At 34.5% G+C, this 16,076-nt stretch overlaps 1 protein-coding gene across 1 annotated transcript in view; it reads right to left on the bottom strand.

Moving 5' to 3' along the window:
• The window catches only part of LOC150094501 (growth hormone-regulated TBC protein 1-like), a 193,261-nt gene that overhangs the window by 145,719 nt on the left and 31,466 nt on the right, over window positions 1-16,076 (bottom strand). The window contains exons 3-4 of the mRNA XM_090412483.1: window positions 7,824-7,870; window positions 3,809-3,920 (exon numbers count right to left, since the gene is read on the bottom strand). Of these exons, the coding sequence (XP_090268609.1) occupies window positions 3,809-3,920; window positions 7,824-7,870 (159 nt within the window). The remainder of the gene's footprint in view (window positions 1-3,808; window positions 3,921-7,823; window positions 7,871-16,076) is intronic.

Raw genomic sequence — 16,076 nt, 5'->3', positions numbered from 1 at the left:
TCTCAAGTATGTTCACACACTGCTGCTTTGTGATTTTGAAGGAACGTGTGGATGTAATTGACATTTTTGGAAAGAACTGGAATCATATTATTTCTCAGTTTTGTATATATTCTGGTTAAAGTAAAATGGTACTCCACCTCATACATGAGTTACAGTTGGAGATTGATTGACAAAACACTTTGGAGCACAGATAATCATTCTCAAGACTGAATTTGAGCAAGTTTCCCACAGTCTTGATTTAAGACCTCCTGATTTCTGCCTATGGAGTTAAAAGAACCATGTGTTTGATTAAAAAAAAAAAAAAGAAGCCTAAAACATTGTTCAAGTAAAAGAAATGACTGGAGCAAAGTTCGGATCAATTCCATGGGCTAGGTGCAAGATTGTAATGCAGAATTTTACATGAAGCTTAAAAACTGCATAGAACTAAATGGCAGTCATCTTGAACACGTGCTGCCACATATATACCATCCGATACTTTCTGCTTCTGCAGAAAGTATTGGATGGTATAAATTTTTAAAAGTTTTAGAAAAATTATCTACATTATATCCAATTTTCAATTTGAATAAAAAATGCCTGACTGGAAGTTTTATTTTTTGTGCCCCCACCACCACCATCAGTAGTTGGCATCTGGTATGAGCATGTGATACTAAAGAAATAGTTTGTTGAAGTGAAAAGTCTGATACAGTGAATTTCATTAACAATGCAGTGTAGCTAGCCATGAAGCTCTGGATGGAACCCTTTAGTAGTTTGTTATAGTGAGTGAATTTGCTGCAATGGCATTTCCTATAATGAGAATAAATTGTATCATCCTACCACATTTTATGCTTTAATATTAGTGAAAACAGACCTAAGTGTCCCTTTAGATTAATGAAGCAATTTTTTTTCTTTAATAGTAGCTAACCAATTAATGAATACTATTTTGTTCAAGCCATTTTCACATAAGGATTTTTCATGAGTAGTAACTTTCAAGTTGTCAGCTGAAAAATAAAATATTCTATCATTCTTTTAATTTTTCAGGAAATGACAGCATATACTAGAATATTAATTAAAAAACTTCAATCAATATCTTCCTATATTTCAGTAATGTTACACTGCCATCATCAGGGATCACAAAAACAATGATATGTGCATGCAGGCTAATACTGAGCAAATGAGCTGAATAAAGGCAACAGAAGTCAGGCCTAGTCTTAAATGGTGCCCCCCCCCCCCTTAGTGGGGCTATATTGGGTTGTCTTGGCAGTTGGGTTGACAAACTTAAAATGTATGCTTCCCAAAGAATACAATGTTGGCACATTAAGAAATTTTAAAGTCTACCAAAAAACTCAGCTTGCAAACCTCAACTGCCTCCCAACATGGTAATAAACCTATCTTCTGTTATGCTGAAGCAATTAGCACACGCGCACATGGCCATAACTTTGCAATAGCACCTAAGAAAATTCCTGCAGAGAAAATAATGATACAACTAGAACGAAGTATCTACAGCCTTCCACCATATTGTCAACATCAGACTGGATGTAGCCAGTGTCCCAAGCTAAACCACCAAAAAGCAACCTATCAAAAAAAAAAAAAAAAGAATTTGAAGCTCTGCAAGAGATTAAAAGCAACAACAGAATAATAATTACCAAAGTGGATAAGGAAAATGCCACAGTGGTTTTATACCAATCAGATTACTCAGGTAAGCTTGCCTCTTTACTTCTAGATCATTCTACCTACCTCCCTATAGACTATGATCTTACCAGCACATAAATCAGAACACTCCTTAGGTTCCTTAAAAAAGTTACCTCTTGGCCTGTGGAAGTTACAGACTAAAACCTTATAATGCTTGACCCCCTCCCCCTGCCAGATATGTGGACTACCAAAAATCCATAAACAGAATGTGCCATTACATCCCACTGTGGATGGCAATGATTCAACCACATACAAATTAGCCAAACATTTAGCCAAAGTGCTCACAAAGTGCAACACACCTTCACACATAAAAAAACTCAGCCCACTTTAAAGCCAGTATAGAAACCTCACACTCTAACACATGGACATACTGATCAGTTTTGATGTCTCTTCCTTATTCACCAATGTCCCACTCAAAAATACCTTAAATCTCATCCAGGCCATATTTCCCAGCCCTATTCCAGTTCACCATGAACTCGGTGCTATTTCGTTTGGCAAGGAGAATTCTACAAACAGATAAAAGAGACTGCCATGGGTTCCCTCCCCCCAGGGTCAACTTCATTATGAAGACTGTTAAAGAAAAAGCCTTAAACTCTGCCCCACATAAACCCACTTCCACACACTACATGGATGATGTTTTCTCCATTTGGCCTCATTGCCTGGATACACTTCACGATTTCTTAACACACCTAAAGAATCAACACCCCAGGATCCAATTTACCTTAGAAAAGTAAAACAACAACAGTCTCCAATTTCTAGACACTCTAATTACATGCCAGCCTGATGGATTCCTGGAATTCTGTTTACAAAAAACCTATTACACATACTACATAGATACATTTACCAGCAGTCACATCCCCCCCCCTCCTCCCAACAATATGCAATTATAAAACCCTATATAACAGGGCAAAAATAATCAGTTTGAATAACCGTGCCCTAAATACTGTACTTGACCTCAACACTTTCTTAGCCAATGGCTACAAGCCCAAAAAATATTAAAATCATGTAACTGTAACTCCCCTCTCCCTCTAATGTCAGCAGCATTTCCAAAAAATGGCTATCCTTCTAAAACCACACAATATTAGAGTAGCATTCAAGCTGGTCACTATTCGAAAATTTTTAAGATCACCGAAAGACCCTCATCCATTCTACAAGTACTCTGGAGTATATAATATAACTTGTTCCTGTGGTGTTAATTACATTGGTCAGACCTCTAGAAGCTCATAGGCTATGTTAGAAACAACAGACAAGATACCTCAGGCCTTTCTTCCCATATTGCCTCTACCAACCATCTTATTGAGTGGGATAAGAGTCATATGCCCTATATAGAAGAGAACTACCATTCCATAACCTTCAAGGAGGCTGCTATGGTCGCCCGTTCAACAGGAAACCTAAATAAGAATCAAGATCTAATCCTACCGGAAATTTGGAAAACTTTAATTAGATCACTAAACATCAAAGAAATGAACTTTTACGCCAATTACATTATGTCTCGTAACAAATAAATCATGTTTCCGAGACACGCACATTGTCTCGCACTGTACTAATTTTGTATGAATTAGAAGTGTCAGTTAAAACCTAGTCTGTTACCTTCATATCGCTTACCAATTGTATCCCTGAAGATGCCGATAGCAAAAATCGGTGAAACTAGTAGGATAATAAATATTACCCACTTTACTAATATTCCTAAAATGTGTTATAGAAGTATTTTCTTTCATATACAAGTAGTCAAGGAAGAAAATCACACAAGAAGATATGTTGTCATTTCTAGAAAAATTAAAAGCTATGTATAACGAACATATAAGCTTATCTACAAGAATTCTATCATTCTGTCCAGTAAGAAATTTCTGATATGAAATTTCTATGTATAAATAATGCATATGAACTTCAATAATACCTACTCTAGTTTTTTGTTTGTTTTTGTTAATAATGATATCTGCATTTTAATTTTTTTTTCTATGGGACATAATCATTAAATGATTCTTTAGTAGGTTAACTCTTTGCTGTGCATTATATAAATAAGAGAAAGGAAGCTTGTTCTCATTTACACTGATTTTGAAATGAATATAAGAGTGTATTATAGTTGAAACCTTAAGTCATACAATTTTAACATTTCTTTCCACAAAAATATCTCCATTACCTAGTGTGATTGTGTCCACTAGATCCTCCTGCTTTGGTCCTCTCAATAAGGTATCATAAAGGTCTGGTTTCTGGTCCCTTAATTCTTTGGCTCCACTCACAGTTGTCCAAACCTGCAAAATGCAAGAAGAAATTTCTCTCACAAATTCTTAACATTTCTTCTACAACTTTTTATTTCCTGGAATGAAGAGGCAGCAAACTCCCTCCACCCCAGTTCTAATTTTTTGCAAGTAGTTGGCAGGCAGATAGGCAGGAGATCATGCTAATTTGCATTATCATTTAAGGATTAGTGTGATTGGGACTGGAATGAGTAGACCAAATTAACATAATCAACTGTTGTTTTGTGTTCATAATCTACCCCAGGAATGTGTTGTCCGACAATCATATTCTGATTTGTAGGGTTAAAAACACAAGTTCTTCTGGGGGGGGGGGGGAGAGAGACTCACTTACCAGCACCACAAATTGACTAACTTGGCAATGGCTGGAAACAAGGCTAGAAAAAATTCCTGTTGCTGGTGGCTACAATTTAATCCATAGGGTCATTCTGCTAATGTATCATCATCATCACTGACGTTGCCACAAGACTTTATACCAACCCACAGAAACTTCTTAATATTTCTTTCCATTTCTTAATCCCATAAGAGACACCTTTTGGTGAAAATGCTATATTTAGAACATTTCAAATGAAGGTGAGCATAGCTAGCCTCTGATGAAAGTGATATAGTTTGTTTTTCCTGAAACTTATATTTTTCACTCCCCAATATAAGTAAACTAGCCAAAGAATACCCTCAACTCATAGCAATGACAAGTCCACTGCATAATATATTACAAGCTCACAAGTCCATTTGAAGCTTGGACAACAAAAAATTATCAGCTATGAATTCCAGAAATTCAAAAATATATTTTTTAATTTTATTATTTATATTATATTTATTAAATTTATTTATTCACATAAATGTTCTCTCTCTCTCTCTCTCCATCTACAAAATTCTTCGGTAAGTTGAAACAGCAGACCAGAAATTCTTCAAACCAGCATTTTTGAAGAAGTCACATCAACTGCAAGCTTGAACTTGTGCCTATATGGAATTCATTAAAGCACAAAATTTATATAATAAGCTGCCTTTCCAGGCACTTCTCCCACCAAAAAAATTCCTGTTTAACTGATGGTAATGCAATTTAGCCATGGCTAGTTATTGCCATTACTATCAAAACACTTCACTTGCAGTCAGTCAAGCATTCCAGAGGCCATAGTCAATGACTGTAAGCATACACTTTATAAAATTGATATGACACTCATGAAGAGATCAGGAAGTTTATGACAAGCTTAATATATAAGAAGTTTAACATGGATTTTAAATTCAACAAAACCTGGGAATTAGAGATAATTTTTAATATATAATTTAATTCTTCAAGAAGAATACATTCAATTATGAACAAAATAAGATACAAGATATAAGAGACTGAATGTATAAATTGAACTACTTCTTCAGCTCAAAAACTATGAAAAACCTTATACCCAAATCTTGGTGTAAAACAGTTTTCTCACATAAAAGCAAATATAGAATATGGTAAAAAAATGAGCTTCTAAAAATACTGGTATTTTTCAATGATAAATTATTTCAACAAACTAAAACAAATACATCAGTTTTACATTGTATGTGTGGTCCATTTTTACTGGGAAGGACTAATTTCTTTCATTCATGTTTGAAATTTCAAACATAAAAAATCACTAAAAGTTTAAATGTTACATGAATTCCTTTTATATAGCTACTGGCAAGACATCAACCGTCACCAAAAGAAATGCATAGATATTAGATTTAGCTCATTAAAGAAGATTCACTGAAACCATTTAAATATTTAAATAAATGGTATGACCAGATATAATATACAGGTATTCCTCGATTAACGCAGTTAATTAATCCCTCGATGTTACCGCGTATATCAAAATCACGTTAATCAAATCTAATAATCAAGGGTAAAAATTACAATTCATCCATGATCAATTACTGTATTAATAATTCGTTTTATATAGTACTCTTTTAGGAAAGATAAAAAATGAATGCAAAGTAAATGTTTAATAAATACTTGTACCTACATTATTTACTGCAATTTTTTTATCCAAAGATGTTATCAAGAGTGGTTTGAACAGTTTTAGTTTTTTTTCTTATCGGCATAAATTCTACAAAAACAAGCAAAATGACTCTCCAGACCTCGGCAAACAAGCAATAAAACATAAAGAAAAAACACTGCAAATATAATACATGATGGTACAAATTAAGTGGATATTGAATCCAACATTATTTCATAGCCGAATATAGAAACCACAAGAGTTTCGTGCCGAATATATAGAAACTAAAAGTTTCGGCGGATGCAAGCATAAGCAACCTTATGGGCAACTCGTAGTAAAGGTGGAGTAAGCTCCAGATCACTTTCCTTAGTATTTTTCATAATGTAAGCACAGCTCCTAGAGGACATATATGATAAATAAGCCTTTGGCTCTATATTTCAGTAATACATGATGGTTTATTTATTTTCAGTTACAATCTAGAAATTATTGAAAAAAGAATAAAACAACAACAACTAAACCATACTATACTGACATTGGAGGTCACGGTATCTCTCAGATAGAATTTACTATCAAATATCATAAACCTTTACATAACATGTGTTAAACCAAACTGACAAAAAACAGTGCGGAATATCACTCGTAACATATGAATACACAGCTACTCGTGACCTGCTATACACTGAATTGTGTAAGAATATTTATATTAAACATTTCGCATGTATCTGTCAGATCATTTGCGAGCTCTGCAGGGTTAAAGGCACGTTAATCAAAACTCTTGCACACATATATTAAGGGATTGTCGCGTTAAGCAAGGGATACCTGTACAAAGAAAAACAATACAAATATTCACAATATGTCAATATTAAACTACAACAAAAGTCATAACCACTATCATTAAATTCCTGATGTGTACTACTCCTAAAGGGCACAGGCAACTATGACAGTACTACATGAAAAGTTTACATTATTACTAACTGCACTGACAATTTTCTTCCAAATTAGTCTTTCATCTATCAATACTATCAAATCTTACATTTTGGCCTTCTAATAGACTTTAACTCATCAATCCACCTACATCTTGGTCCTCCTATGGCTCTCTCTGCTGGCGTCAAACACGTCTTACTTTTTCTTTGCAATTCTGTTTCAGAGATCATAATAGCTAAAATAAGCTCTACTCATACATTCCTGAATATTATCATGTCAAGTTACCTTTAAATATCTTAATTTTTAATATAATTCTGACATTGAGGCCATTTTGTTCACTTCTCTGTTTTAATTTTTATAATTATAATTTTTCTCAGAACTCATATCTCTAGTACTGTTTTATTTCTTAGAATAAATTAAAATTTGTTTGAATGTGTCTTTGTATACAGATAGTTTGGTGTTCTGACTAATTGCTTGCTTATTACATATAAATTTATTCATTTGACTATGTACATATCACCTTTGCTTATTCTGGTGTATGTTTCCATGTCTACTTTATCATCTTCACTAAACATTGTGCTAAAGAGCAGAAATGATTTGATGGTTCTATAGATTCCCCATTCAGGATACAGCAATTGTTTTAATGTTCCTGCCTATTTTCACAGTCCTTTCCTTTTTATGCGATTTTCATACCATATTTATTACATACCAGGCTATAATAAACTACTAAAATTTCAGTCCTAACCAAATATCTTAGACACAATAATATGCTGAAGAAATTTGCTATAGCAAACTGCTAACTATAGCAAATTATACAGTGATACTTACAGTTGGCTACAGTGAGTCAGTTATCAAACTATAAAATCTATTAAGAAAGAGTCATCTTTATTGTAATCTAAATACTACATTCATAACTCATTTAAAAAAAAAATTGCAAAATATATATATATATATATATAATAAAACATAAATATATATATATATTTCATTATTTTATTTTATTTTGAAATTTAAATATGCTTACCATTCCTCTATGTCTTCCTGGAACCCCTTTCCTTATGTATCTTTTAACTGAAAAAAAGTATTTTAAAAAAAATATTTTGAATGAATTCATGTTTGTTTAAACATGTTTAGAAAAACTGATCAGAGAAATCAGTTTTATTCAGAAGTATATACTAGAAAAATACAATAAAGGAACAATTTGTTAATAAGAAAGAAAACTTTTATCTTCATTTTAATATAAACACTTAAGATTTCCGTAATATTTCTCCCCTGAACTATCAGGAATTATGCAGGATTAAGATACAAGGGGAAAATAGTTACAGTACATTGCAAGATAGAGATTGACAGGATGACCTCTATAGCTCGGTTGGTATTAATAGCACTCTTTGGTTGGAAAGACCCACTTTCACAGAATGCAAAAGAACTTTCATTAGGGCTTTAAAACTGAAAGCGAGTTAGCTGTCTCACAGGATGGTGGTGTGGTTTTTAGTACTAAAAACTAAGGTTTGTCATTATGCAAAACAGGCAAACCAGTAAGAACACACTCAATTTATAAATAATATAGTACATTATTGACGAATGTAACTGAAAAACAAAAAAGAAAAGTAAAAGAGATGGTAGTTCTGGTAGGTACTAATAATTTAAGTAGCAAAAAATACAGTATAAAAGATATGAAAGGTCTGTTGGAAGAAGCAATAAAGAAATGTGTGAGAGAGTAAAAATTGTAGGTTTGCTATCCAGATATGATAGCACCGAGTTAAGGAGAACAATGATAGCAAATGATTTCATGTAGGTTGTGTAGAAGAAATGGATGTGAATTTTTAGATGTGTGGAATGAGTTTGATGGCAGAAAAGACTTGGATAAGAGGATGGCCTGCACTTAAATTCATTTGGCATCAGGAGCCTGGAAAAATTATTTCTTGGTATGAGACCTAATGCAGAGAGTCAGAGAAGCTAAATCATCAAGGGAGGAATGGGAAAAATGTGGGTGAAAGTTCGGCTATGGTATGCAAACATGATAAAGTTATGAATGTCTTAAAACATGGTTATGTATGTGGCAAAGGAGTGAAAAAATATGCTTTGGACCTTTTAAGTACGTCTGGGAGAGGGAAAAAAAAAGTTCTACAACACCAAATAGATTGCATATCTAATTATAAGAATAGGCTAGGTGGTAATTTATTATATCCATACACAAATGCCAATAGAATCAGAAACAAAAGGGTTGACTTCATTGTTTTATAGAATATGATGTGGCCGAAGATTGTTGGCATTAGTGAAACCTAGCTATCAGAATCAAATATGGTAACTGGGATTGAGTGTAACGGGTATATTATTTTGAGGAATGACAGAAGGTATAGGAGCACTACTAATGATATCAGATGACTTAAGTCCAATTAGGGTAGAAATGCAAGAAAACAATGATAGTAACAATGTCCCATGTAGCTATGAGTTAGTCTATATGGTGTGAAGTGGAGGCTAACAAAATGAAATATATGGTGAGGTGTTGCTACAGACCTGATGGCTCAGTTGCAGGAGATGAAGAAATGCATTGCCAATTTAGCCTTATGGGTACCAAATGAGTGATCATTATGGATGACTTTAATTTTTTCAAACACTGAGTGAGTAGATGAGAAATCTCATGATAAGAAAGAAGAGAAATTTATTGAATTGTCATGAGACAACTTTCTCAAGTTAGTGTTAGATTTGCTCATAACATCCGAAGGGGTCTCCAGAAGGGGTCTCTGTTAAGATATAGCTATTTTACCACCAGTTGGTAACAGTGATCATGCTGTGCTTTCTTGGGAAGTATCTAATTGTATTGATGCTCTGATTAAAACAGGCCACATGCTGAACTACAAAGCCTTGGAAATTATGATCAACTTAGGAGAATACTATCTTTTTGTCCCATGGAATCAGTTACTGAATGGGAAAAATGTCAGCAATGCATGGAAATAATTTTTGGGGAAAAAAAAATAATAAAAAAGTGCTTATATGAGGTGGTATCTAAATGTATCCCAGGTGTGTCCAAAGAATAAATACATTGGGAGTGAAATGGATGTGCAACTTTATTAAGCAAGAGAGATCCACAAGAAGAAATTGACGAGGAAAGAATATCATGAGAAAAAGAGTGAGAGGAATTATGAAGTACTGGATATTAAGAAATATCCAGCTCAGGCCAGAAAAGTAATGAGTATTGGATTGTTTAGCTCGTTAAAGAAGATTCACTGAAACCATCTAAATATTTAAAAAAATAGTATGACCAGATATATTATACATATAGTATACATATCCATCTTCCCCCTATTTGTCAATAGGGACAGATAGAATATCAGCCTTTTTTGCTAAAGGAACACTTAGCTGAAATGGCTAGGCCTTTCACATGTTTGTATAACTTGAGTCTCAGCTCAGGTATGATACCACAGTAATGTATGATAGTTCCATTGTACAAGGATGGTGCAAAAACTGATGTGTCTAAATACTGACTTATCAATATCTCTGGTGAGGTAGTGAGGATTTTAGAGAAGATGGTAAGAACTCGCATACAGAAATGGGTAGACAAACAAGCTATACTCTGCAAGGAGCAGCATGGGTTTACTAAAGGAAAGTCATGTTTTAGCAATTTGCTCACATTTTATAACAATGTTACAACTGAGCTGGATAAAGGGAATGGATACACTATGTTCTAAAGCATTTGATAGGATACCACAGAAAAGGCTGTTGCATAAACTGGAGAATATACGACTGGAATACAAACTCTTGACTTGGATCAGGGATGGTTGACAGATAGATATCAAAAAGTGGTATACAGCGAGTGTGAATTTGTCAGATTTAATGTGACCAGTGGTGTACCTAGGAACAGTCCTTAGCCATTATTGTTCAATCTATACATTAATGATATCAGGCAGGGTCTAACATCAAATGTGCAATTGTTTGCCGATGATGTGAAGATAGACAGGGAAATTAGGGAAGCTGCTGATATTCAGCACTTACAAAATGATTCAAATAGGCTAGAAATTTGAGCAAACGAAAATGGCCATCAGTTTAATGTTAGTTAAGTGTAAAGTTATGCACTCTGGCATGATTAGAATTCCAGAGGCATATTATATTTGTGGAGTTATGCTACAAGAAACTGGGGAGGAAATGGATCTTGGTGTATTGGTTGATAGGAATTTGAAGTTCAAAGGTCACATAGCAAAAGTAACAAATACAGAAGATAACTATTTTTAATATGATATTGCCATTGATGCCATCTGTTCATGCCTCTAATCTTTCTCAGGACTCTCATATCTGCGGTCTCTAGTCTTTGGTCAAGTGTTTTACTTCTGACCCAGCTCTCAGATCCATAAGTTAAAACTGGTTTGAACACTGTCTTGTATACAGCTAATTTAGTGTTCCAACTAATTTCTCTCTTATTCCATATGAATTTATTCAATTGACTTCCCAACATACCAGCTTTGCTGAATTGAATTTACCATCTTCACTAAAAATCGTGCCTAAGTAGCTGAAATGTTTTACTTGTTCCACGGGTTCTCAATTCACAACACAGTTGACATTTTCAATGATTCTGCCTATTTTCATTGTCTTTGTCTTTTTATTGCTGACCTTCATACCATATCTATTACAACAGCTATTCAATTTAGTCAGACAATCTTGCAGACTTGTAGCAGATTTATTTAGAAGTATAACATCATCCGCATAAAGCAAAGAGCTGACATTGCCATCTCCAATTTTGATATGTTTAATACCACTTTCCTTCATAATGTGATCCATATAGATAATGAATAACAGAGGAGATAATGTACATCCTTGTCTCACACCAGATTTAACATTAAACCATCTTCCTGTACTTCCTTCAATTCTAACTGCTGAATTACAACTCAAATAAAGACTAAGTATTGCTTGATATAATGCCCCATTGACACCATATAACTGCAGTGTATTGAATAGCTTCTCTCTTGGCACCTTGTCATATGCCTTTTCCAAATCGACAAATCTTAAATACAGATCTTTGTTATATTCCCATTCCTTCTCGACTATTTGCCGTAAGGGGAAGATTTGATCCTGACAGCCTCTATTTGGCCTGAATCCAGCTTGTTCTTCACCAAGCTTTTCTTTCACAATTCTTCTCAATTGTTTCTCAATTATACTTGCATAGATTTTGCCAGGAACACTTAGTAGGAAAATACCTCTGTAATTCTCACATTCAGTTTTATTTCCCTTTTTATATATGGGTACCATGAGAGCTCTACTCCAATCATCGGGAATTCGTCCCTTTGTCAAGGCTTTCTGAACTATGCAGTGCAGCCACTGTAAGACTTTTATACCACCATACTTCAGCATTTCTGGTCGAATATCATCTACTCCTGTTGCCTTTCCACATTTTAAGCCTTTGATGGCTTTTTCTACTTCAAGTATGGATATGTATTCCTGACTGCATGCCTGGTCAGTGGTTTTTACCACTGTGCTGTCATCACTGCTTGTTTCATTTAGTAGTTTTTCAAAGTAATTACTCCATACTTCAAGGATATCTTTTTCTTCCCTTTTCATGTCACCTTCATCATCTCTAACTCCTTTTACAGCACTCTTTCCTCCATTCCTAAGCTTCTTCAACAACCTCCAGAATATTTTGCCACCTTCTTGATATTTATTTTCTATAGTCTTGCCAAATTACTCCCACGACTTTTGTTTAGCTAGTTTTACAGAGTGTTTAGCATTCTTGCATTTGTCTCTGTACTCTCTAAGAGCACAATCTGACTTATTTGCCAGGAACTTTTAACATGCTTTCTTCTTTTCATTCACTGCCTCTTTAACTTCCTGTGTCCACCATGGAGTTCTAATTTTTCTATCCTTGCAGACAACTTCACCACATGCCTCTCTAGCTGAGTCAATCAGGGCTTTCTTCAAAGCTTGCCACTGAATCTCCAAGGTTTGATTCCTGCTCTCAAACTCCTTCATTTTTTATTCAATAATCTTTGTGTATTTTAGTCTACAGTTCACATCTGAGAGCTGCTCAACTTTTATTCGCTTTAAAACTTTCTTACATGTTATTCTTTTCAATATGAAATTCAATTTTATCCTGCTCAAGACTAAATAGTGATCACTTCCAATTTCAAATCCTCTGTACACTTTGGTGTCCTGCACCAGGGAGAAACCATCACTATCAACAATAACATAGTCAATGAGACTTTTCTTATTCCTAGTCTCTTCTCTCCATGTGAATTTGTGCACATTTTTATGTTGGAACATGGTGTTAGTAATGACCAGTCCATGTCCTGAGCAGAAATCCAACAGATATTTGCCATTATTATTATTATCTTTGCTCTTTTCTCCAAATTTTCCCAAAATATTTTTGTATGTCTCACAATCATTTCCTACTCTGCTATTTAGATCCCCAACAAGGACCAACTTTTCCTTTTTCATTGTGTCAGTTGCTTATTCTAAAGCATCAAAAAATTCCTCCACTTCTACCTTAGTAGAACCTTCTGTGGGACCATACGCACAAATAAGTCTCATTGTCCAGTTCCCCATTCTCATATTTGCTCACATTACTCTACTTGAGACTGACTGCCTTTCAAGAAGATTAGTCTCGTATTTAGTGTTGAATACAATGGCTACTCCTTCTTTTCCTTGACTGTCATTGTCTGAATATAACAATTTGTATTTATTGCTCAGAAAGATCTCACCAGTTGTTGTCTTTTTTTTTTTGTTTCAGTTACCCCTATTATGTCGATCTGGTACTTATCTAATTCCTCAGCTAGCTCCATTTCTTTGCCATTCAGGCTTCTTATGTTGATAGTACCAATCTTTAACTCTGGTGATGTTGAGTTGGAGTGTGTTTTCAGATTTGTTCTAGTAGCTGACTTTTTGCTGTTCGCCCTGGTTCCCTGGCGAAAACAACGGGGGCCTTGTTTAACCGGGTGACGCCCCAGCCGGCATGAAATTTTGTCATGTTGTACCATCATTTTTTATTTTGGTTTAACCAATAAGAATACAATTTGGTCGGCTAAATCCCAAATTGCCAGCCCATCCTCATTCATTCAGTATCAAAGTAGATACTGAATGAATATTCAATGAATATCCAATCCTCACCTTCTCGTGGTGCACCCCAACAGGGTGCACCACGAGAAGGTGAGGATTGGATATTAGGTCAGAAGCCCTGGTCGGTTCTCCCGCATTCCTTTAAAGGCTATGTGAAGGTCTCCTCTCAGTTATACAGCTTTGACAATTAAGCACCCCCTTTCTATTAACTTAAAACTTTAATTTAAAAAAAAAAAAATCTTAACATGAAGAATTCAGATACTGTGATCAGTTTTGATAATTTTCATTGTTTATACACGTATACTATAAATTAAAGAAACTTTGCTTACACTTGGATAAAGGATTAAACCAAGAATATAATTTCTGGACATCTTTGATTTATAGTATAACCAAGTGAAAAAACTTTCAACATCTATCTCTAATCCAGAGTATTTTAGTAATAAGGTGTGACACCTTTTGACTATCTGTATATGGAAATATGACTTCTGCATTACTTCAACTTTGGTATCACTTCTGGGTATGGCTCCGATGGACGAGACCTCAATAAAGGTTGGATCAGCTGCATTCTACAATAGACAATTCACTAAATTCTGCAAAGAATGGACTAGCAATCAAATCTACATAGATGGTGAAGACATGTCCACCACTCAAGACATCCTTGACTCCTTTCAAAAAACACTACAAAAATCTGTTTGAAGAAAATAGATAGTATTATGGGAAATTATAACTCTTGGAGCATTATTAGTTTTCCTGTTCATATCCAAGATAGGCTCGACAGACTCATTACAACATCTGAAGTTGCCACAGCCTATAAAGATTGCCAAACAAGAAAATCCCCAGTACCTGATGGTATAGAGATAGAAATTTACTGCAGGGTCTGGGATTTTATTCTTCCCATTCTAGTTATACTGTTTAATTCTTTTCTCTTGTCAGGGCACATACCAAGTGAATTTGTAGCAAGCCATACTGTTCTCATTCCAAAACCTAATAGAGATCACACCTTAATCAGCAGCAGCAGCTGGAGACCTATTTCTCTATCTAATACTGACTACAAGATATTTTTCACATTATCAATAACAGGCTCAAAGTGGAAATGAGATAAATAATTAAAATCACACAGGTGTATGGAGTTGCAGGCCAAGCAGTAGAATTTAATCTGTTTCTGTAAGTGATCTACTCCGCTTAGTTAATACAAAAAAGCTATCAGTAGATGTTACTCAAGCATTTGATTATTTGATTATTCTGTTTCACATCCTCCAGCAAACTGCTATCTGTTATCAAAGGAGCTTATACCAATTCAACTACCTGCCTCCTAGTTAATGGGTTCCTGTCAGACCTAGTCAAAATTCAAAAAGGAGTCAAGCAAGGTTGCCCTCTCAGTGCATTGCTCTTTACATTGGTTCTTGAACCTTTTTTACAGGAAGTCGACAATATACGTGCTGTGTGATGAATAACAGTTCCTTCAGCTATGAAGAAAATAAGGTATTAACATATACCCATGAGTAGTGGGCACTTTGAAGTATAATGATTCATACATATCTTTTTTGGTATTTTAGAAAAATTCAGCAATCAGTGAATTAATTACTAATGCAGACAAGACAAAAGTAAATGTTTTTGGAAAGTGGGATCTTGGACCTTTTGGATTAACCCCTAAGAAATAACCCCTCATTATACTTGGAATTTCCTTCTCCACTTACCTAATATTACCAGTCCAAGAACTTATATACAAGAACTTTGAAATGTTAGAAGACTGGAAAATAGGGCCACTCTTCTTTTCTTCTAAAGCCATAGTACTCAAAACTACAATCTTTCCTGTTCATACATAATAAATATTACAGACATCACAGAAGCTGAAGAAAAGCAATTATATAGTAAACCTGTGCAATTTTTTTGGTCCAGCCAATACCAAGAAGTTAAAAAGGAATTTCTTCAACTATGAAAGAAGCATGGAGGATTTGGACTCCAGTCTTAAAATTCTGCTATTTAAGCAATACAGCTATAAAAATCCATAAATATTGCAGACCAATCACTCATGTGCAGACCTTCTCCTTATTCAAATTATTATAAAGGTCCGAAAGCTGAGATTGTTCCTGAATACTAAGACTGCTACAACACTTTGCCACTGACATGCTTTTCATTTAAAAAAGTAAAATCTATAAAGAAATCTTTAATCTGTTTTGCTGCAAACTTCTGCAGTTGGGTACCAACAACAACACTTTGTTTCATTATTTATTGA

This window comes from Typopeltis vanoorti, chromosome 22 (genome assembly GCF_054136105.1).
Source record: "Typopeltis vanoorti isolate ZY-2024b chromosome 22, IOZ_Tvanoo_1.0, whole genome shotgun sequence".
Taxonomy (NCBI): Eukaryota; Metazoa; Arthropoda; class Arachnida; order Uropygi; family Thelyphonidae; genus Typopeltis; species Typopeltis vanoorti.
Note: the sequence above shows the minus strand (reverse complement) of the source record. Positions and strands in the feature narration are given on the sequence as shown.